Here is an 18,295-nt window from a genome sequence, read left to right as displayed (position 1 = left end):
TCAAGTAATTTAATGAATGGACTCTACTATCATTTAAAGAGTTTGAAGACTATGTACTAGAAGACCTGCCACCAATTCTTGAGAAAATCTTTCAAACTCTTCAGATCTCCCCATAGAGTTATTTTGATAATCAGTGGTACAGTTATCACAGTGGTGATACAATTTCACATTTTGTATGTGAAAGCAATTTGTAAATTGCAGATGAGTAAACTGTTACAGGAATTCTCCCTTCAGTTTCTTGTTTGCATTGGACTGGATGCTTCTGTGAGGGGATTAGTTCCACTTTTGGCCCTTTGAAGTGATAATCATTTGCAAAATCTTTCTGTACTGAGAATTGAGAACCACTTTCCTTTCCACTGTTGTTCCCATCTGTATTATTCCATCCTCAAGTGAAAAACTACTGCTCTTCTGCGGCATGGCCATTCCTCTCTCCTCTCCTGTTGTTACCTACCTACTTTTTAGTCACTGCCTTTCATTCGTTGAAAATTTAGCATCTGACTCAGAGTATTTTCTTACCCTGAGTCTTGTTACAGGTATAGTGATGTTGGTGTCCACATGAATGGTCCCATACAGCATTCTTACCTTTACATCTGTATTTCTGCATTCACAGAGGAAGTTCTGTGAACCCATGCTGGATCTAACACAGCTCTGACTCTGAATTCTCAAGTTTAAATATCCATAATCTAATGATACTTTCTTCTTCTGTGATGCAGCCCTACTTTACTTCCCTTTGACTTTATGCCCTACAACCCTCTACTTTTTTACTCTTTTTTTACCCTTTTTTAACTTTATGTCCTACTCAAGTTAAAGACTGTTGCTTAATTTCTTCACCTATACTCTTACCAATTTCTTCAATTTTCCTACTTTCTCGGTCATGGTACTAGGACATGATAAAACCGCAAGCATGAATCAATCTGTTAATATTTCCTATGCCTACTCTTAGGCTTCTGGAAGGTAAGAAATACCTATGCAGATTGATACATAATTTCCAATTTCAACCAGTTCCTCTACAATAGTCTTTAACCCTCCGGTTGTGTAGTATTGAACTATTTGACTTAATACATTTTGAGAGTTTGATGAAAGACATGGGTCTCTATCCAGAAATATACAAGAATATACACTTAAAAATTTGCTTGCAAATTTAGGGGATCTTTTGAAGCTTACTCATGTACTTCCTAAAAGTCCTTTATATCCGAGTTGAAAACTCCTGCTCTTAGTATGTATCTGTTCCATCTACCATCACACCTTTTCTTGAATCTTCAAACTCTCCACTCACCTGCTTCCTCCTTTTAGCATAGGACCTCCGTGTACATTGCAACAAATATAAGAAATTATTCAGCCCACCAACCCTGCAAACCTACTTGTATCCATACCACTTCTCTGCTGCTTTCCTCATATTACAATTAAAGAGGAACCTGTCATGTCTGTGCTGTGAAACCTAGCTGACTTTTCCTTAGAGATCTATTTCTGTTTCCTGTCTTCTCTCTAACCTTTGTCTTTAGTGTCTTTATCTTGAGTAACCTTTTAAACTTCCTGAAATCTCTATCATTAAAAAAAAAATCCTCTCCTTCAGCTTCATTTTTCCTTGAGCTGCTGGCTCTCCTTTCTTTTCCCGTTTAGTCCTGGGATACTTAGAGCTACTTTGTGTATTCTCTGACTCCTTATCTGCTGCAGTGTGGTACCTGCTTCCACCAAAGAGACCTCCTTCTGCTAAATCGAGTGGTTAGTTGTATGTCTCCTTAGAGCATTTGGCATGTGCTTTATTTTCCATGCTTGAAACCTACTCCTCCAGTGAGTCTCCTGGAGTTCTTTCTTCCTGTGTGGTTTATTCTAGATGTCTGTGAGCTCTTCTTCCTCTGTCTATATCTAAAATGTTAGAAGATACTCATAAGGGAAATTGGGATCTCTTCTTTTCTCTCTCAGAGTCTTCCTAGATCTCATTCATTCTTATAGCTTAAGTGAATATTACCACTATACTCTGTTGCTTAAGCAAAAAAAAACTTCCTTGTCCCATATCAATCATCTGCCAAGTTTCGTCAATTCTGTTCCTTACATAACTGTCAAAGTCACCATCTCTTTCACTCTGCACTGCTCCTAGTTAAGGCCTTCATCATAAATTACCCAAACTGCTATAACATTTTCTTAACTAGGTTTCCAGCTGCTAGTCTTGCCCTTTTCCAATTCATTTTTCATTGCAGTCTCAATAATCACTAAAAATATATATTTTGTATAATTTTTAAAATTTGAAGTGTCACAATTACATTGTCTGAAAAGCAGAGCTCGCCTACTATGTGTGGACTATTTCTATAATGGTTGTTTTTCTAATTACAGATAATGGTTACTAAAAATGGCTATTAAAAGTAGGAAAGGATACTAGGATGTCATTTATCATAATAGTTACTGTTCATTAAGTGTTAACTGTGTGCCAGACACTGATGCAATGTCTGGCACACATTGACCTGTATGGGCCTCTTTATTGTTCACAGGAACTCTGTGGGACACTGTTTGTTAGTATTTTCCATGCGATAAAGAGAAAACTGGAATACAAAAAGAATGAAAAACTTGTTTGAAGTCTGGTCACATTATTATTAAGTTGGTGAGCCAGGATTCACACCCAGCCACTCCAGCTTTAAATCCTGAGCTTGTAGTCACTGCTGTAATGCCTCTCATGATACTGTGTTTTGCTTCATTAACTATGATTCTAAGATCTAAACTTATAGCTTAGTGATAAAAGTTAGAAAAGGGGATCATAACATTATTTCATCTAGTTCCTGGATTGAATTTCTGTTAAGGCATTACATGATCTTATTTCATCCAATAAATATTTTTAAAGATCTCTAACAGGCCAGTCAGTATACAGAGTACCAGATTAAAAATAATGTAAAAAATGTAGCACCAGTTTTTCAGAAATATTAAAAATTATGTGTTTATAATTAGGATAATTACATTTAGAAGATCTTTCTGATGATCTCCTTAAAGTCAGCAACTGTCTTTTTCATCTTTGTTTACCTAGTACCTGGAATGGAGATAGGTGTTTAGCACTTAAATGTTTACTGAATATTCTTATTAGTGCCTTTTATCTTTTCTACTCCTTATTGCATTGTTTACTTATTGTTTTTATTTTAGTTGAGTTTTGTAAGAAATTGACTTACTTTTTTTTTTTTTTTTTAACCTAGGGGATGTCCCACTCTTGTTCAAGCATTGCCAGGCCCTAGCACACAAGTCACTGCAGGCAGCAACCATACGGCAGTACTTTTAATGGATGGACAGGTCTTCACATTTGGAAGTTTTTCTGTAAGGAATTTTTAAAACATTAATAATATTGCATTATACCATTGCCTTATAATTTGTCTATATTAGCTATTTTTTTTCTGGTTCTAGTGCAGTTCTTATAATTGTTACATATGCATATTTCATGCCTTCATCCGCAACACACACAAAACTTGAATGATATTCTTTGAAGTAATTTTCCTCTCTAGCTCAGCATTAGAGTTTATTGAATTTAACAGCTTTGTTAGAATTGGACATGTTTATTTCAGATTAAAGTCCTTTAAGCATTCAGTAGAGCTAATTCTGTCATATGAAAGGTTATTTCTCATCTAACTGGTAGAGATGAATTTTTCTTAACATATAGAACTATGCTATTTTGTAACCTTTTAAAAGCCTAGTTTTATTTGTTCGATTTGTTTAAAATTATACTTTCTTTTTTCCTTTTCCGCCCTCTGAGTCTATCTGCCTGTCTGTTGCATAGGCGCTTGTGGGCATTCTCTCCCTCTCTCTGCACCACAACTTAAAGAGTGGAAATGCTGTAAGAATTTTGTGTAGTTTGGGCATAGTAGATATCAAGAAAAATCTTTGCGAGACTGTGCTAATACACTTGTACCATTTCTGACGTGGGTAATTACTAAGAACTCTCAAACCTAAGTGTCTGGGATGACATTTACAGCTTCTGATTTTTAAAAAACTGTAAATATGTACTTAAAATATTTTATTTGGAAATGGTTTCAAACTTACAGAAAGGTTGCACAACTAAGAACAGTGCATAGAATATCTGGTTAATGTCTGTAACCAGATTCACCTGTTGTTAACATTTTGATCCAGCATTTGCGTTACTATTGTACATGTGCCTGTTCTCTCTCACATACATAGTGTGTGTGTATGCACAGATGTGTGTGTGTATGTATGTATATAAAACTTTTTTTTTCTCAAATCCTTTGAGAATGTCTTGTGTACATTGTGGCCCGTTACCTCCTACATACTTTAGTTTGTATTTTGTGAATTAACCTAATAATTATTTTTTGTCATTTCTTTCCCCTCCAATCTAGGATCAGGCATTATGTTTGTCTGTTGTGTGTCTCTAGTCTCCTTTAATCTGTAACATTTCCACAGCTATGTATTGTCTATTATGACATTGACATTTTTGAAGAGTGTATAGTACTGTTTTAAAAAATAGAATCCTCCTCATTTTTGTTTCTCTGATATGTCCTCATGTTTAGATGCAGGTTGTGCACCCAGGCCAAGATACTCTGTAAGTGATATTGTGTTTGCCTCACTGCATCACATCTGGAGGCTCAGAATATCCATCTGTTCCTCCTTGATTATATACATTTTGATCACCTGATCAAATGTCTGATTTCTATACTGTTTCTTCTTTGAAACTATAAGCAGCCTGTAGGTTGACACTCTTAAGATTCCTGCTTCTCATCAAAATTTCTCCCTAAATTTAGCATCCATTGATCATTCTTTCCTGAGCTAGTCTTTACTATAATGTTTAAAAAATGGTGATTTTTTTCTACTCCAGTAGGTACTTCGCATTTTACTCTAAGCAAGAGCCCTCCTTTCCTGTTTACTTATGTTTCTACTTATTATTGATATAGACTCAGGTATTTGTATTTTCTTCATTATCATCTTTAATTATTTGGGTGCTTAGATTATCTCAGATTTGGCCGGGGGGTGGCCCTTCATGCTGGCTCCTGTATTCTTGTGACATACCCCTTCATTTTGGGGGGCACTTCCTTTCATTCCAGCATAACAAGTTGTTCAGGGTTTATCTTGTACAGGCCCTGTATCAGTCCTAGAATCAGCCATTTCTCCAAGAACCCTGATTCTTTTTAGTGGGGAATAGTATTAGACACCAACTGGGTACTAGATGTGTTCATTGCTACAGGACGTCTTTGGATCTCCAGTACACATATATTTATATGTCCACATATATAGATGTATTTTAGAAATCATAGGCCAGGCATGGTGGCTGATACCTATAATCCCAGCACTTTGGCAGGTGAGTGCAGGAGGATCACTCAAGCCCAGGAGTTTGAGACCAGCCTGGGCAACATAGTGAGATCCCATCTCTATTAAAAAAAAAAGTTAGCTGGGTGTGGTGGCACATGCCAGTGGTCCTAGCTGCTCAGGAGGCTGAGGTAGGAGGATCACTTGAACCGTGGAGGTTGAGGCTGTAGTGAGAGCCGTGATTCTACCATTGCCCTCCAACCTGGACAGCAGAGCAAGATCCTGTCTCAAAAAGAAAGAAAGAAAAAGAAACAAGCCCACACGGTGACTTCTACTTCCAATCCATTCCCACAAGGTTCTTTCTTACCTGTCCTGTTCTATATTTATGTTCTTTCTTCCTCAGTAAGAATCTTTCCTCTCAACAATATCAATATATTTATTTCTCACTTAATCCCCAAATATGTTTAAAATAGTTTTACATTTGCTTTGCCTGTACAAGTTCAAAAAACCAAATTTACTGAAAGGTCATTCTTGCGCCTTCCCCTCCCACCTGCTCCCCACCCCAAGTCTGAAGGTGTATAGGCCTGGATTCTCTCTCTCACTCCCTTTTAGTGGAAACTGTGATTCCTTTGGAACAGAGTGGGGCTCATTTGTTTCAGTTTAAGATTCCCCTCACCCTGTCCTTTGATTGAATTTTATTTCATTTTTTTAAATATATAGAACATTTACATGTTGCTAAAAGTTAAGTTATACAAAAATTGTATACTCAGAGGTGTTACTTCCTCCCATATCCTTGACATTCCTGCCTCCCCACACCTTTCACTCCACACTTGGAGGTAATAAATGCCATTGTTTTACAGTTTATTCTTCTTGTGTTTCTTCTGGTGAAGATATATAAGCATGCACACACACTGTTTTACCTATGTGTATCTATGTATGTATGTATGTGTATACACAGTTACGCACTGCATAACAGTATTTTGGTCAGTGATGGACTGCATGCATATGCTAAGGTGTTCCCATAAGATTATAATAAGTACTTTGACTATACCTTTTCTGTGTTTACATACAGAAATACTAATGGGTTACAGTTGCCTACAGCGTTTAGTACACCAGCATGCTGTACAGGTTGGTAGCCTAGGAGCAATAGGCTACACCATATCGCCTGAGTGTGTAGTAGACTATACCGTCTAGGTTTGTGTAAGTCCACTCTGATGTTCGCACAATCACAGAATCACCTAATGACACGTATTTCAGAACATATCCCTGTCATTAAGTGACATGTGACTGTACATAAATATATGTATTTCCCCTTTCTCATTTTTTAAAGCTAGTAGTCTGTATATGCTCTTTTACACTTTGCTCTTTTCGCTTCAGTATATCTCCTAGAAATCACTCCATATCAGTTCATAAGCTCTTCATTTTTTTTTAACCTCCATCGAATACTCCATTGTGTATATATATGATAGTTTATTCATTCAGTTTCTTATGTTTGTATATTTACATGGTTTCCAATACTTTGCAATGATAGTAATGAATATTGTTCGAGGTGTATCTTTGAGATAAATTCCTAGAAGTGAGATTACTGGGTTGAAGTTTAATGCCTATGTAGTTTTGTGAGATATTAACAATTCTCTTGTATTTTGCTTTCACACTAACAGTGTATGAGATTGCCTGTTTTCCACAGAATTGCCAACAGAATGTGTTGTGGTACCTTTAATTTGTGCCAGTCTGATGGGTGAGGAATGGTCCTGCTTACTTTCAAGTTCCTTTGCCTTTAGTTGGTGCTCTGATCCTTAAATTTCGGATCCATATTTAGTATTTTGGCATTGAAGGTTAACTTTCTCTTTGGAGGGATGTGTTTCCCTGTGCTTTTTCTAACTTCTCCACACGCCTCTGTTCTTCTTAAGAACTTCCCCTTTCATGCTGTGCACATGCTCAGGTTTGCAGTAGCAGGCGGGTGGAGAGAACTCTTGGAATTTGGCTTCTGCTTACAGGAAGCATAAAGATCATGACACCCGCTGTCTCCTTATACTGCTGAAGGTTTGAGTCACCTGTAGATTTGTTTGCACAGCATGTTTTTGTGTCTTTTGAGGTGGTTATGTGAGTGATAAGATTTGAAGCCAGACAGTCATTGTCCTCCAGTCGCAGCAGTCCTAGTTGTGAGCTTTTATGAATTTAAATGTAGCTTATTTGTAACCACATTCTGGGTCTTTACGGGGTTGTGCAGATATCTAACACATTTTTGGACTGCTTTTCTTCATGTTAGTTGGTAGTAAGAATTTATTTTTCCTCCAAAAGCAGAATATATCCCTGAATGTGATGTATTTTGCTCACTATTTACCTTTTTTTTTTTTTTTTTTTTTTTTTTTTTGAGACAGAGTCTCGCTCTGTCGTCCAGGCTAGAGTGTAGTGGTGTGATGATCTCAGCTCACTGCAACCTCTGGCTCCCAGATTCAAGTGATTCTTATGCCTCAGCCTCCCGAGCAGCTGGGATTACAGGCGCACACCACCACACCCAGCTAATTTTTGTATTTTTAGTAGAGACGAGGTTTCCCATGTTGGTCAGACTGGTCTCAAACACCTGACCTCAAGTGATCCTCCCACCTTGGCCTCCCAAAGTGCTGGGATTATGGGCATGAGCCACAGCACCTGGCCTCTGTTTACATTTTTATGCTCTCTTATTTTTCTTTGTCAAAAAATGAGGACAGATCTTAAAAGAGGGTGAGAAATAAATGTTGAATGTTTTGACTGCTTCTCTAGTCATGTGCTTGCCATGTTTCCTTTCCTGGTTCTGTCCAGGGATTGAAGCTCAGTTACTTCCACAGTTAGTTTGTGGCTGTGTTTTCTCGCTGTGCTACCTGGTGGTTGGATGAGAACGTGACCAGAGTGTTCGCAGTGCTCCAGGCTCCCTTGTTCCAGAATGCTGTTGGGGGAGAGAGGTCCTGAGCCAGGGGTGGAGGAATGTCTACTGAGTCAGTGTCATCATTCTTTTATTCTTTTTCAGCTACAGGCTTACTAGTGAGAAACTTCCTATTACTTTTTAAATTAAACTCTTACCTGACCAGGTCCTTATAGACAGCCATACTTTTAAAGTGGTTAATAGTTATTTGCTTAAAACATGATACCTTGCCATTGGTTGTGCTGTTTGTTTTAAAACATAAATGAAATAACTTAGGGACATACCATGTGAAAACAACATTACATATTTTTCTAATTGTATTCACAGTTCCAGTATTTATTTTGGTCTTTTTACTTGAATATTCTCTGGTTATATGAGTTCAATAGTGACTTTCTTTTATACTATCAACTTATGTCAAAGTGACTTTTTAAATGAATAATTTGGAATACTAATATTTTAACATATTGTGTATATTTATCATACTTTTCATTTAAATGTAGGTGAAGACAAAGTATTTTGGAGATACTTCTTGCGTGGAAAATATTTCAAACTTTTTTTTTTAAATAATGCACTTTATAAGACTTTCCAGGAATAATAGAAATTATTTTATTACTTTATACATGTTTGGTCCAAATTTCTTATATATTGAATTTATTTTAAAAACCCAAACTAACAATTGGTGAAAAATAAGGTTTCACAGAGTGATTTTTATCTACTGCCTCCTTAACTTTATGAAAATTAGATTGTTTACACAGTAATATTGTTAATATGGTTTATTTAATCTTTTAGAAAGGACAACTGGGCAGACCAATTTTGGATGTGCCATATTGGAATGCAAAGCCAGCTCCTATGCCTAACATTGGATCAAAATATGGAAGAAAAGCTACTTGGATAGGTGCAAGTGGGGACCAGACTTTTTTACGAATTGATGAAGCGCTTATTAATTCTCATGTACTTGCTACATCAGAAATTTTTGCCAGTAAACACATAATAGGTAATACCAAAAATAAACAAATGCCCCTTCCAAACTCGTCTTGATTGATAGTAAACGGTTTATCTTTCCCTATAATGAAATATACTTTTATAGCTTTTTGTTTTCTTTCTGGTCAAAGAAATTTAAATAAAGCCTGTAGATGTCTGTGTTTATATGTGTCTGTGTGCTGAAAGAATGGAATAATTGGGAGATCTGGAAACCACAGTATTCGTGAGCTAGACAGTGGTAGAACTATAAACTAAATTCTAGTAGGATAAAATCCATATTGGAGTAAGAGATTTTTATGTATTGTTTCTTGCTAAATAAATGTTAGAAATTAATTTTTATGGGAGGTTATATAAATCAAACTTTGAAGTTTCACGAAGACCAACGTATCAATCTATACTGTGTCCATGATACTGTGAATAATTATATAATAGAGTCGTATAGCAAGAGATTAGGAGCATGTGTTGTGGATTTAGACATGTTGAGGTTTTACTCCTAATTCTCCCACTTAAAGATTTTTTAATTACTTAGCCTCTTTCGTTCTCCGCTTATTCATCTGAGAATGAAGATGATATTACTTACTTTATGGGTTTTGGGGAATTAAAAAAGGTAATATATATTAAAATTATATATAAGTGTTTTTTTCTTAAGGCTTGGTACCTGCTTCTATATCAGAACCCCCTCCATTTAAATGCCTTCTGATAAATAAAGTGGATGGGAGTTGTAAAACTTTTAATGACTCAGAACAAGAGGATCTGCAAGGATTTGGTGTGTGTCTTGATCCTGTATATGATGTAATTTGGAGGTAAGCATCTCAGTTTATAAAACAGTAGTAAATAAGTTTTGATGCTGTTATACTCTTATGGTAATATAAACTATATTTACAGGTGGACTTTTCACACATGAGTACTCTCCTGTTTATCTAATAACTGCAATTCTGTCTCAGTGATTCACAGGGACCTTTATAGTATAGCATAGTGGCTAAGAGCATGCATTTTGAGCAACACTACCTAGGTTTATCCGAGCTCCACAACTTGCTTTTTGTGTCACCCTGGAGAAATTACTTTGACTGTGTGCCTCAGTTTTCTCATTTACGACATGGGGATGCTAGTACTACACAGTGCATAGTAGGTGCCATAGAAGTGTTTGCTATTATCATTATAATTATTAATTTTACTGTTGAGAGTTCTGTTGTTATTTTTAGTCTGTCATCAATCCTGTTTATATTGTATATAATTCATTCTATTTTTTGTTCTCATAATTATTACTATGAGGAGGAAATTATGCTAAAGATAATAAAGAACAAAGAAGATAATTGAGCTTGCCCTTTAGAAATGTGCATTAAAAAATACTCTTATTGGTAGAGAAATATACAGGATTATATGCACTCTGGGAATTATTAAAATGTAGAGATAAATAGGGCACAAAAGAGACTCAAGAATTGCATGTGTTTAAAATTTATTGTGGTGCTTTATATACAAAATGAATAAGTAAGTTACCCTTCTTCGGGTTTCTAGCTTTGGATACTAATAGGAGATGTACCCTGCCATCACCACAGTGTCTCATCACAGGGCTGGGTACTTCTTTCCTTTTGCGGCTGGCCTTAGTGGCAAGATTCCAGTAAGTTGAAAGGTTGAAGTGGTGTGAGTGAGGAGAGTGAGGAAACTTTTTCACTGTCTTCCTTCTTCTACCCATGCCTGCTTGCATTCTCATCAGACAGCCAAGTTCTGAGAGGCTACGTGGTAGCAATGGGATAGACTATCTCAAATGCCTTGCCAACTCCTTGGTAATTTTCTTCCTTGTTCCAAAATAGAGATTAATCATGAGGCTTGCATTCAGAGTGAAGAGACTGCTGCACTTCCCAGGTTGCTGGCCAGCTTACTCTCTTATTTGGGCATTTTATGAGAAGGCATAGTGGCCAGTATTGAGTTGAGTACATCTCAAATCAATTACATCTCCCTGGCAGCATCGTGCAGGGTAGATGAAATAACAAGAGACTATGGGTGAGTGGTCTTTTGTGATCATTCTTAGGCAGACATAAGGTATTAAGAACCAAAGTTAGAGTGGTCACAGTGGGATAGAATGGAGGGGATAGAGAGGAGAACAGATGTAAAGATAGAATTGGCTGCAGTTACTTACTGATTAGAAGTCAGTGTTCGGCCGGGCGCGGTGGCTCAAGCCTGTAATCCCAGCACTTTGGGAGGCCGAGACGGGCGGATCACGAGGTCAGGAGATCGAGACCATCCTGGCTAACACAGTGAAACCTCGTCTCTACTAAAAATACAAAAACTTAGCCGGGCGAGGTCGCAGGCGCCTGTAGTCCCAGCTACTCGGGAGGCTGAGGCAGGAGAATGGCGTGAACCCGGGAGGCGGAGGTTGCAGTGAGCTGAGATCCGGCCACTGCACTCCAGCCTGGGTGACAGAGCGAGACTCCGTCTCAAAAAAAAAAAAAAAAAAAAAAAAAAAAAAAAAAAAAAAAAAAGAAGTCAGTGTTCAAGAGACTTAGTTACCAAAGAGCAGGCTCTGGTTTGGACTTAGGTATAAATTGATGTTTTATTGTTTTGTAGTTTTTACATGTTTTATTTTTAAAAGAAGTAAATTTGCATTAACAAAACAAAAATTAAAATTGGCAATATGGAATCTGTTTCTGGATGCGTTCACTAAGTTAGCAGTAACAGTATAACTAAGTCTAATGGCAAAAACTTACTTGAAATAGAACCATTTCCCTGGGGTCTTAACAGAACTCTGAAGTATGATATTTAGCTGGTCGAATCTTGTCTTTTTCACTTACGGTGGTAGCAGTGGGACAGATGATCTCAGATGCCTTGCCAGCTCCTTGATCAATTTCTCCATTGCTGGAAAACAAAGATTAAGAGATGTTTTGGTGAAACAGCTGAGAGGTATTTTTCTTTAAATCAGGATCAGAATTTCTGTTATGCTGACTTCTGGCTGGTTTGTGTCTTTTGTGTTTTTCGGTGGGACACTTATACTTTACAATTATCGTATGCATTGCACATCCAATATTAGCTTCCTTTGACTTTCCTTCTGGCCTGCATCTGCTTCCTTTTATATTCTTCAGGAGCAAACTTTGCCTGAGTAATTTGAAACATCTATAAAGAGCAGATAAATGTTAAGAACACCTATTTTATTTCCCACATACAAATTTACACAAATAATATGTGAATTTGTGTTATTTAAAAAAAAAAAAAACAAAAAAACAAAGCAAAACTACATACAGGAAAAAGGATGGTCATACTCTATATCTGTTTCTTTTCCAATACCAAATCCCACTAGCCTTCTCTGTGGATCACAAGTATGAAGTTTGATTTATATTGTCTGCCACCTTTTAAAATGCATGTATTTTTCTTTTTATGTAAATAAAGACATTCCTACTCTAAAAGTTAGATTTTTGCTCAAAAATAATTTAGAGATCTTTCCAAGTCAGTATTTAAACAACAGCTTCATTATTAAAATTGTGGAATTCTATAGTCTGGATATACCAAGTATACTTAACTGTTTGCCCATCAGTGAACATTTTAGATTTTTTTAATATTACAGTATTACCTACAATGCTACAGTGAACAAATACACAGGTATCTACATACAGAATTTTATACACATGTGGGAGTATTTCCGTAAGCTAGTTTTTACAATATAGAATTGCTGAGTTAAAAGATAGGCTCACAGAATTGTAAAATGACTGAAGTAAGTCTCAATCACTTTAGAAGCTTATTTTGCCAAGGTTGAGAAGATGCCTGGGAAGAAAAGACAAGCCACAGACGATCTGTGCCCTGTACTTTTTCTGAAGAGGTTTGAGGGCTTCAGCATTTAAAGAGGAAAAGCGAGCAGGAGGAGAAAGGGAAAAGAAAAAATTAGAGGATGTGGTCACATTCTTGTAAGGTTTTGATTAGGCTTACTGAATCCACATGTTGCACATGAAAAGGAAGGGGTAGAAGAAACAGTGAATTTTGTATTTGGAGTTAAAGTAAACACAGAGTAGAGGAAGTAGTCAAATATGCATTCATCTGGAGCGGGTGGGGCTTGGTGGGGGGTGCAGATAATTTCTAGTCTCTTCTTGTCCCTTACCATGAATTTTCCAGAACCAAAAAGAGATTTGAATCCATGGATATTAGAAACTATATGTTTCCATTATTTACCATCAAGAGAGTTAGTGAAACTGTTGAACACTGAAGACCGAGGGAAAATCTTAGAAGCAACTAGAGAGAAAAGAATGATCACCTGAACAATGAGATCAGGACTTCCCAAAAGCAATAATGCAATAATGTTAATGCTACTAATTATAGAAGCTACCATGATATAATTTATTTTCCTCCAAAGGCTTTTGAAAAATAATTAAAAAATTTTTAATTGTAGTAAAAATACAATGTAAAATTTACCATCTTAATCATTTTGAAAGTCTGCAGTCAGTAGTGTTTAGTGTATTTATGTTATTGTGAAATAGATCATCAGAACTTTTTTTTCTCGGAAAACTGAGACTCTATATTTATTAAACAACAGCTTGCATCCCTCACTTCCCCACCCCTAAAAGAGGTCGGGAAGTGGAGATAGCTTTTTGAAGTTTTTGTTACAAAAGAGATAAGAGAAATGGGATGATGAAGATATTGTGGGTTCCTAATAGTTTTTTATTGGTTTTTACTGTTTGTTCATATGGTTGAACATCCACATCCATTCTGTCTGTGCTTCCTTTCTGTGGATAGCATTCCATGTCCTTGCCCATTTTTGCTATGGATTGATAGTTTCTAGCTCTTATACGTTGAGGATATTGTAGCTTTGTCTCACATGTACACTTCACATTTTTCTTCAACTTGTCCTTTGTCTTTAAACTGTTTTAATGGGGTATTTGTTGAGTTTCATATTTATATGTATGTATCAAAACTTTAAGTATACAGTCAGTTGCTGTATTTTTAAAGTATTATAATCTACATTACTGCTTTCAAATTATTTCATTTTTAGTGATGTAGTTTTTTTATATGTTTAGCTTAGATCCAGAAGATAATGAGCTATATTTGTCCTCTTTGAGCTGACTGTATTATTTATTCTCTCTGTATCATCAGTTATGTTTTAGGAATTTTTTTAAAAACAAAACCAGGTGCTGTAATTATTCTTTTTCTTTAAAGGTTTCGACCAAATACTAGAGAGCTGTGGTGTTACAATGCAGTGGTTGCTGATGCCAGGCTTCCCTCTGCAGCAGACATGCAGTCCAGATGTAGTATTCTAAGTCCTGAACTTGCCTTGCCAACAGGATCAAGGGCCCTCACTACCCGATCTCATGCAGCTTTGCACATTTTAGGTAGGGTTGCCATTTGATGTACCATTAATTCACATAAATGTGTGCTATCCAGGGGTTTTTTTAGAGTATTTAAATTTATATATAATTCTGTCTTGTTTGTTAAATAATAATAATATACAAAATAAGTTAAATCCTCTAAGAGGCTAATTCCACAGAAAACAATACCTGAGACCTGTACTAACACCATCAAAGATTTATGTATGTGCATTTGTTTAATTTTCCCAGAGGTAGACCCTTAAAAATAATGTTTTTGCTCAACTTGAATGTATAAACTTTTAAAGATATGATAAAATGTTTTTGCAGCATACTTATTTTGTAGCTGGAAACTTTATATCACTCTACATAACTATGTGTTTTGTTGCTTTTAAAAATGATCCTTAAAAAGACTCATTTTAAGACTCTAGCACTTGCAGTTGTGAAATCATATTCCTAAATATAATTACTAGATCATAAATATAACTCTTTGTTTCTTTTTTCTCAAATTTCATTTTGGTTTCCATTATAGACACCCAAAACTAGCGTTGATTAAGGTTCTGTGACACTAATGTGTCTTCCTCAAGTAATACTTTAAGAATCAAACTAATTTGGAGAGTTTCATAAAAGGAAGAACCTTGTAAGAATTCAAAGGTTAAGTGATTTCAACTTTTCAGAGATCCAGTTTTCTGTAAAAGGTTGTCATATGGCATGTTTAAATATGATCATTAATCAGACAAGGGAGAATTTGTATTGGTTTTAAGCATTCTTCCATTAAATGAAGAAAATTATTTATTTTAATTTATCCCCTATAGCATTTAATGTCATCAATACCATAGGACATTTTGATTTCCAGGAATTAAATTTTGTTTATTTATTTTTAGGTTGTCTTGATACCTTGGCAGCTATGCAGGACTTAAAAATGGGTGTTGCAAGTACAGAGGAAGAGACTCAAGCAGTAATGAAGGTTTATTCTAAAGAAGATTATAGTGTGGTAAACAGGTTTGAAAGTATGTATACTTAGGTTTAGGAAATATTGTCTTACAGCTGAAATATATATGGATCTTTTAAAACAGATTATGATTTATATATTCTAGGTCATGGAGGAGGCTGGGGTTATTCTGCTCATTCAGTGGAAGCTATACGTTTCAGTGCCGACACTGATATTTTACTTGGTGGTCTTGGTCTGTTTGGAGGTAGAGGAGAATATACTGCTAAAATTAAGGTAAAGTTCATCAACAGTGTTGCCCTTTTTTGTTTGAAGATACTGATTTGTACTTAATTTATTATTTTATTATTTAATGTCTCTTTTTTTCCTTTTTAACTTGGTTTATTTTGTTGCTTTTAATGCTTCTTTTTTAAAAGGGATAGAGAAAACATTGCTAAAATCAAATACAGTAATACTACATTAGTAATTCATTAAAAATCAAAATTCTGTAAGAAGGGAAGAAATGAAAAGAAAATTATTTTTCAACAATTTACTACTGAAAAAAGGCTATATCTCAGTCCTTTGTATGGAACTTCTGCTGGCCTAGCCATACCAGCGCCTGTTTATGTGGCTACTTTCTTATAGCCATTTTAATGACAGAGGAGGCACAACTGTTTAGGGACATTTTGATGTAGCTAAAAAGTTGTGAGCATTTTTAATGCCAAATACTATGTAAACAGACATCTTCACCCCAGGAGTGGAGACCAGGTATGAGTGAGCGATAGTGTTAGGGGAGGATTCCATCTGATAGGCAAACTAAAAATCATCGAGAGTCATATGTTCACTACACCTATTCGTGTCCAAAAGGGCCAACAATCATCCTAAACAAAGTATATGTTCATTCTTTGAATATCCACTAATAGCTTGAAGGTTCTGCTTCTCAAATTACCTGATTTTGTCCTAAAAGTGAAAGAAAAAACTAGTTTCTGCCTGGATTTCAATAGCAGGCTTCATAAAAAAAATCTCAATTAAATGTCATCTGTTCAGGAGGTATTTTCTTAGTTCTCTCAATAATATCTAAAAATGATACCAATATGTTAACACTCTTCTTCATAATGATGGTTTCCAAGGACATTCCCCATGGAGGCTCAACTAGAACTGACAAACTTAAAGAAATATTTGCTTATTTCTGGTTATAGTTGGAATACATACGCTAAGAAAGCAGATAATGTAAGAATGAATAAAGTAAAAATTTAAAGCTCCTGTAGGTATATGGAGTATAGTGATAGAATAATGATTAAGAACGCTTGTAGCACATGTATTTTGATAATAAGAAAAACAGTAGTTTGGCGCTTTTCAGTGCGACTGCTTTAAGGTGGTTATTTTAGGATGTCTGGATTCATCCTCACGTTAGAGAAGCAACCTCAATGTGTTATGTCGTTCTACTTGACAACGTCTAATAAGCTCATCAGGAGGATGTATTTTTTCTAGCTCTAAGAGATTTTTTATTTTCGCAATAGTGAACAACATAGTGGACCTTATCTTCAAACACTGTGGTATGTAGAATTATAGAGGCCTTCCATATATGTTGTTTTTATATTGGCCTTATTTTTCTTTTTCAAACTCAAATTCTACCTCACTCCTCCTGTCCTCTGGAAATGATCTTGCCTTTTGTATTCAATTATCCAGTGAGTGGACTAAGGCCTTTCAACAGTAGTCAGTCTTTTTTCCCCCTCCCTTTACCTCTCTGTAATGTATACATTTGTTAAGCCCTTCTTTATTTTTTTGTTTTGTTTTCATACCTCTAGTTGTTTCTTCTATCTCTTTGTAGGTTCATTCCCTTCCACCTGGCCACTGAATGTAGGAGTTCCTCAAAGACCTAGCCCTAAGCTCCTCACATATTCTCATATGTATTCTCTTTTAAGCCCAAAGTTTTAATAGGCATCAGCATACCATAATCCCCAAATTTGTATCTCCAATTCAGACTTCTTTGATGCATTTTCATGTAAATATGTTAAAGGCACATCAGTTATCAGTCATAATATCTCAACTGAATTCATGCTCTTCCACTGATCTCTCTCTCTCATGATTAGTACCATCCTCCATATGCTTGATACATAGGCCAGAAACCTAGACATTTTTCTTGATAGGCCTCCTACATCTCTGTCTTCCCCACAAAAAAAAAAACACTTCTACCACTACCCTAGGCAAAGCTGTTTGTCTTGGACTATCCCCCTAGCTAGTCTCTGTACATATTCTTTCTATACTTTCTGTCTCCATTCTCTCTCTCACCATTCCTACTTGAACCTACTCCAGTCAGATTTTTGTCCCCACCACTGACATTGCTGTTGTCAAGGACACTGATGACTTTCATATTGTTAAATTCGGTAGTCAAGCCTCAGCTCTCATCTTCCTAAACCAGTCAGCTGAATTTAACCCAATTGAGCTCTTCTTTGAAATACTTTCTTCCCTTGTCCCCAGGACACCACACTTCATTTTCCTTTTGTCCCACTGACTGCTTTTCTTAGTCTCCTGCTGGTTGCTCATCATCTTCCCGACCTGTAAATGTTGGAGTGCCAAGAACTCAGTTTTTGACATCTTTTAAAAATATTCTCTTCCTCATAGTGGTCTAGCGTCATGGACATTTATCTCTAATGACTTTTAAACTTACAGACCTCTTCTCTGACCTTTAAACCAATATGTACAACAGCCTATGCTGTGTCTCCACGTGACTGTCTGATAGGCATTTTGGAGGTAACGTATTCAGTACTGTGCTTCTGATGATCTGCCTAAACCTGCTATCCTCATGTTCTTCCCCATCCGAGGTAACTGACTCAGCATGGAGTTAACTTCATTCTTCTGTTTCCTCAGGCCAAAAATCTTGGAGTCATCCTTGATTCCACTCTTTCTTTTACACACATCTCCTTGGCAGCAAATATTGTCAGTTCCACTTTCAAAATAAATCCAGAATCT

At 36.1% G+C, this 18,295-nt stretch overlaps 1 protein-coding gene across 20 annotated transcripts in view; it reads left to right on the top strand.

The window, feature by feature from the left end:
• The window catches only part of MYCBP2 (MYC binding protein 2), a 283,622-nt gene that overhangs the window by 114,478 nt on the left and 150,849 nt on the right, over nucleotides 1–18,295 (top strand). For all 20 annotated transcript variants that reach the window (XM_021929688.2, XM_021929697.2, XM_021929696.2 and 17 more), the window contains 6 exons: nucleotides 3,177–3,294; nucleotides 8,921–9,125; nucleotides 9,762–9,915; nucleotides 14,249–14,421; nucleotides 15,279–15,404; nucleotides 15,492–15,619. In XM_021929688.2, coding sequence (XP_021785380.2) covers nucleotides 3,177–3,294; nucleotides 8,921–9,125; nucleotides 9,762–9,915; nucleotides 14,249–14,421; nucleotides 15,279–15,404; nucleotides 15,492–15,619 — 904 coding nt within the window. The remainder of the gene's footprint in view (nucleotides 1–3,176; nucleotides 3,295–8,920; nucleotides 9,126–9,761; nucleotides 9,916–14,248; nucleotides 14,422–15,278; nucleotides 15,405–15,491; nucleotides 15,620–18,295) is intronic.

This window comes from Papio anubis, chromosome 15 (genome assembly GCF_008728515.1).
Source record: "Papio anubis isolate 15944 chromosome 15, Panubis1.0, whole genome shotgun sequence".
Taxonomy (NCBI): domain Eukaryota; kingdom Metazoa; phylum Chordata; class Mammalia; order Primates; family Cercopithecidae; genus Papio; species Papio anubis.
Note: the sequence above shows the minus strand (reverse complement) of the source record. Positions and strands in the feature narration are given on the sequence as shown.